Source organism: Boleophthalmus pectinirostris, unplaced genomic scaffold, assembly GCF_026225935.1.
Source record: "Boleophthalmus pectinirostris isolate CB_2022bp ecotype Guang Dong unplaced genomic scaffold, ASM2622593v1 HiC_scaffold_1, whole genome shotgun sequence".
NCBI classification, from domain to species: Eukaryota; Metazoa; Chordata; class Actinopteri; order Gobiiformes; family Gobiidae; genus Boleophthalmus; species Boleophthalmus pectinirostris.
In genome coordinates this window covers 2589214-2595213 of record NW_026570970.1, presented here as the reverse complement: position 1 = coordinate 2595213, position 6000 = coordinate 2589214, and the positions used below count along the sequence as shown (strand labels likewise).

The 6000-nt window shown below is 45.0% G+C and overlaps 1 protein-coding gene across 1 annotated transcript in view; it reads left to right on the top strand.

Annotated features, from left to right (window-relative positions):
- Window positions 1-565: 565 nt before the first annotated feature.
- LOC110168795 (sacsin-like) overlaps window positions 566-6000 on the top strand; it is a 29155-nt gene continuing 23720 nt past the window's right edge. Inside the window, 2 exon segments of the mRNA XM_055148759.1 lie at window positions 566-655; window positions 4004-4049. Coding sequence (XP_055004734.1) covers window positions 4021-4049 — 29 coding nt within the window. The 5' untranslated portion in view covers window positions 566-655; window positions 4004-4020.

Sequence of the window (6000 nt, the reverse complement as noted above, 5' to 3'; positions counted from 1 at the left end):
TTTTTTGGTTTTTTTTTTGTTCTTAAAATATGAAAATACATCTGGCCGCACCTGCTGCATGTCCTTAATTTAAGTCATTTTAATTTAGTTAGTTTTGGTCCAGTGTGTGCGTGTGTGCGGGCGTGCGTGCATATATGTGTGAGCGTACATGTATGCGTGTTTGTGCGAATGCGTGTGCGTGCGTGTATGTGTGTGTGCGTGCATGTGCGTGTGTTTGTACGTGTTTTTGTGCGTGCATGTGTGCGTGTGTTTGTACGTGTTTGTGTGCGTGCATGTGTGAGTGTGTTTGTACGCGTTTTTGTGCGTGCATATATGTGTGTGTGTGTGTGTGTGTTTCTGCGTGCGTGCATGTGCGTGTGTTTGTGTTCGTGCGTGTCTTTGTGCATGTGCGTGTGTTCGGTTGTGTGTTTACGTGCTTGTGCGTGTGAGTGTGCGTTCGTACATGTGCTCGTGCGTGTTCGTGTTCGTGCGCGTGTTCGTGTCTGTAAGTTTCGATGTCGCCCAAACGCGACCCTAAAGGGAAAACGAAACTTGGTGAGTTCAGGAAGCACGTGCGGCGCTGTGATTGGTCCAGGCTCGGGGTTTAAATGGCACGAGCTCGCATCTTTACATCATCCTTGACTGAGCGCGCGACACCGACACCGACACAGTCCAGGTATTTAACGAAAAACTTCTGCTCTGATTCCTGTTCGTAACTTTAGATTTTCATACGATGTGTTTTTTTTAAATGTCTGATGTTGAGTTTGTGATGTTTGGTGATAATGAAACTGCGGCACGAGCGCGGAACGAAGGAAAACAGTTTTGTACTTTTTTTGTCATGACGAACATGAGTCAGTACAGTCACATTTTCTTCGTGTTTTGGTCGTTTTTTAAGCAGCTTTTCTGGATTTTACCGAAACAAATCACGGTTCTGTATTTGGGAATTTAACTTTTCAATGTTTCGTGTCGAAGTCGTCTGAGTTTAATCTGAGTTTAGGTCAAATTGGTCAAAAATAGGGACATTTCTTATGTAAAAGTGGCAGGTTAATGACCAAAATAACTGTGAAGATTCTGAACTATTGTATATGGACTAAACCAGGACTAAACCAGGACTAAACCAGGACTAAACCAGGACTAAACCAGAACTGAACCAAGACTAAAGCAGGACTAAACCAGAACTGAACCAAGACTAAACCAGAACTAAACCAGGTCTAAACCAGGACTAAACCAGGACTAAACCAGAACTGAACCAGGACTAAACCAGAACTGAACCAGAACTGAACCAGGACTAAACCAGGACTAAACCAGGACTAAACCAGGACTAAACCAGAACTGAACCAGGACTAAACCAGGACTAAACCAGAACTGAACCAAGACTAAACCAGAACTGAACCAAGACTAAACCAGGACTAAACCAGAACTGAACCAAGACTAAACCAGAACTGAACCAGACTAAACCAGGACTAAACCAGGACTAAACCAGGACTAAACCAGGACTAAACCAGAACTGAACCAAGACTAAACCAGGTCTAAACCAGAACTGAACCAGGACTAAACCAGGACTAAAGCAGGACTAAACCAGAACTGAACCAAGACTAAACCAGGACTAAACCAGAACTGAACCAAGACTAAACCAGAACTGAACCAAGACTAAACCAGGACTAAACCAGGACTAAACCAGGACTAAACCAGAACTGAACCAAGACTAAACCAGGTCTAAACCAGAACTGAACCAAGACTAAACCAGGTCTAAACCAGGTCGAAACCAGGACTAAACCAGGACTAAACCAGGACTAAACCAGAACTGAACCAAGACTAAACCAGGTCTAAACCAGGTCTAAACCAGAACTAAACCAGGACTAAACCAGGACTAAACCAGGGACTAAACCAGGACTAAACCAGGTCTAAACCAGGACTAAACCAGGACTAAACCAGGACTAAACCAGGACTAAACCAGGTCTAAACCAGAACTGAACCAAGACTAAACCAGGTCTAAACCAGGTCTAAACCAGGACTAAACCAGGACTAAACCAGGACTAAACCAGGTCTAAACCAGAACTGAACCAAGACTAAACCAGGTCTAAACCAGGTCTAAACCAGAACTAAACCAGGTCTAAACCAGGACTAAACCAGGACTAAACCAGGTCTAAACCAGAACTGAACCAAGACTAAACCAGGAACTGAACCAAGACTAAACCAGGTCTAAACCAGGTCTAAACCAGGACTAAACCAGGACTAAACCAGGTCTAAACCAGGTCTAAACCAGGTCTAAACCAGGACTAAACCAGGTCTAAACCAGAACTAAACCAAGACTAAACCAGGTCTAAACCAGGTCTAAACCAGAACTAAACCAGGTCTAAACCAGGACTAAACCAGGACTAAACCAGGACTAAACCAGGTCTAAACCAGAACTGAACCAAGACTAAACCAGAACTGAACCAAGACTAAACCAGGTCTAAACCAGGTCTAAACCAGGACTAAACCAGGACTAAACCAGGTCTAAACCAGGTCTAAACCAGGTCTAAACCAGGACTAAACCAGGTCTAAACCAGAACTGAACCAAGACTAAACCAGGTCTAAACCAGGTCTAAACCAGGTCTAAACCAGGTCTAAACCAAGACTAAACCAGGACTAAACCAGAACTAAACCAGGACTAAACCAGAACTGAACCAGGACTAAACCAGGTCTAAACCAGAACTGAACCAGGACTAAACCAGGACTAAACCAGAACTGAACCAGGACTAAACCAGGACTAAACCAGGTCTAAACCAGGTCTAAACCAGGAACTAAACCAGGTCTAAACCAGGACTAAACCAGGACTAAACCAGGTCTAAACCAGAACTGAACCAGGACTAAACCAGAACTAAACCAAACTAAACCAGGTCTAAACCAGGACTAAACCAGGACTAAACCAGGTCTAAACCAGGTCTAAACCAGGTCTAAACCAGGACTAAACCAGGACTAAACCAGGTCTAAACCAGAACTGAACCAAGACTAAACCAGGTCTAAACCAGGTCTAAACCAGGAACTAAAACCAGGTCTAAACCAGGACTAAACCAGGAACTAAACCAGGTCTAAACCAGAACTGAACCAGGACTAAACCAGGACTGAAACCAGGACTAAAACCAGGACTAAACCAGGTCTAAACCAGGACTAAACCAGACTAAACCAGGTCTAAACCAGGAACTAAACCAGGACTCTAAACCAGGTCTAAACCAGGTCTAAACCAGGACTAAACCAGGACTAAACCAGGACTAAACCAGGTCTAAACCAGAACTGAACCAAGACTAAACCAGGTCTAAACCAGGTCTAAACCAGAACTGAACCAGGACTAAACCAGGTCTAAACCAGGTATAAACCAGGTCTAAACCAGGTCTAAACCAGAACTAAACCAGGACTGAACCAGGACTAAACCAGGACTAAACCAGAACTAAACCAGGACTAAACCAGTACTATACTAGGACTAAACCAGGTCTAAACCAAAACTGAACCAGGACTAAACCAGAACTGAACCAGGACTAAACCAGGTCTAAACCAGAACTAAACCAGAACTGAACCAGGACTAAACCAGGACTAAAACATTCTTGTAATTATAAACCACTTTATTTGTATTTGAGTAACTGCCTCCAAATCTCCATATTTACACAGACGCTGGGACACACCCAGACCAGACTCACACCTGGATTTGTTATGAATATTTGTAATAGTTTTACAGATAAACACTCAGGTCATCAGGTCATCAGGTCATCAGGTCATCAGGTCTCCACGCCCAAAACCAAAAACCACATCGTTCGATCACATTAGATTTTTCCATGACGCAGGTGAAACGACGGAGCTCATTTACAAACAAAACGACTTTTTTTTTTCACCTCAAAATAACTCTTTAGTCTTTAGTTTCTTTTTTCCTTGTGGACGGAGCAGACTTGTCCCCCGTTTGTCCCTGAACTCACAGACTTGTCCCCGTTTGTCCCTGAACTCGCAGACTTGTCCCCATTTGTCACCTCGGTCTTTTCTGTTTCCTCAGATTCCAACAAATGGACGATGAGCGACAAAGCAAAGAAGAAAAACCGGTAAGATTCTACTGCAGACAGTTCACAGCACCATCCACAAGGGGTCGCCAAAGGGGAGAGGAGGAGGGGTCTGGAGGACTAAAGGGAGAGTAAGAGGGGAGGAGGGTCTGGAGGACTAAAGGGGAGAGTGAGGGGGGAGGAGGAGGGGTCTGGAGGACTAAAGGGGAAAGTGAGGAGAGGAGGAGGAGGGGTCTGGAGGACTAAAGAGGGGAGTGAGGGGGAGGAGGAGGGGTCTGGAGGACTAAAGGGGAGAGTGAGGAAGAGGAGGAGGAGAGGTCTGGAAGACTAAAGGGGAGAGTGAGGGGAGAGGAGGAGGAGGGGTCTGGAGGACTAAAGGGGAGAGTGAGGAGGAGGAGGGGTCTGAAGGACTAAAGGGGAGAGTGAGGAAGAGGAGGAGGGGTCTGGAGGACTAAAGGGGAGAGTGAGGGGAGAGGAGGGGTCTGGAGGACTAAAGGGGGGAGTGAGGGGGAGGAGTGGTCTCGAGGACTAAAGGGGGGAGTGAGGGGGAGGAGGGGTCTGGAGGACTAAAGGGGAGACTGAGAGGGGAGGAGGGGTCAACACAAAATGCAAGGATAGATTAAATAAAACTCTGATAAAAAAGGGTCATAAATGTGGGTGTAATCTGTAATGTAGTGTATGAATGTGTAACCTGACTGCCTCCCTTTTTTTTAAGTTACTAACTTATTATTTACTTACTTATGTAATCTATTTGTATGTATACAGCGATACATGTGTATATGTATGTGTGTATGTATGTATATATATATATATATATATATATATATATATATGTGTGTGTGTTATTTATTGTATTATTGTTTAGTTATTTAGTTAATTTTAGTTTTTCTGTTTGTATTTAGTTTTTTTTTTCTTTTATCTACTTTCTACATTTATATTAATTTTGTGTTGGGGGGAAAAAAAGAAAAAGGGCATATACACTGTGATTTATGTGGACAAAAAAAAGAGCACTGAATAAATTGCAAATCAAAAAAAAAAAAAAAGGGGGGGGGTCATAAGAACATTAGTGACGAGCCAATCACCCACAGTGTCTCAGTGTCTCAGTGTCTCAGTGTGTCTCAGTGTCTCAGTGTGTCTCAGTGTGTCTCAGTGTGTCTCAGTGTCTCAGTGTCTCAGTGTGTCTCAGTGTCTCAGTGTCTCAGTGTGTCTCAGTGTGTCTCAGTGTGTCTCAGTGTGTCTCAGTGTGTCTCAGTGTGTCTCTGTGTGTCTCAGTGTGTCTGTGTGTGTCTCAGTGTGTCTCAGTGTGTCTCAGTGTGTCTCAGTGTGTCTCAGTGTGTCTCAGTGTGTCTCAGTGTGTCTCTGTGCGTCTCCGTGTCTCAGTGTGTCTCAGTGTGTCTCTGTGCGTCTCAGTGCGTCTCAGTGTCTCTCAGTGTCTCAGTGTGTCTCAGTGCGTCTCAGTGTCTCAGTGTGTCTCAGTGTGTCTCAGTGTGTCTCAGTGTGTCTCAGTGTGTCTCAGTGCGTCTCAGTGTCTCTCAGTGTCTCAGTGTGTCTCAGTGTGTCTCAGTGTGTCTCAGTGCGTCTCAGTGTCTCAGTGTGTCTCAGTGTGTCTCGGTTTGTGTCGGTTTGTCTCCGTGTGTCTCAGTGTGTCTCAGTGTCTCAGTGTGTCTCAGTGCGTCTCAGTGTGTCTCAGTGTGTCTCAGTGTGTCTCAGTGTGTCTCAGTGTGTCTCAGTGTCTCTCAGTGTCTCTCAGTGCGTCTCAGTGTCTCAGTGTGTCTCAGTGTGTCTCAGTGTGTCTCAGTGTCTCTCAGTGTCTCAGTGTGTCTCAGTGTGTCTCAGTGTGTCTCTCAGTGTCTCCGTGTCTCCGTGTGTGTCTCATGTGTCTCAGTGTGTCTCAGTGTGTCTCAGTGCGTCTCAGTGTCTCTCAGTGTCTCAGTGTGTCTCAGTGCGTCTCAGTGTCTCAGTGTGTGTCTCAGTGTGTCTCGGTTTGTGTCGG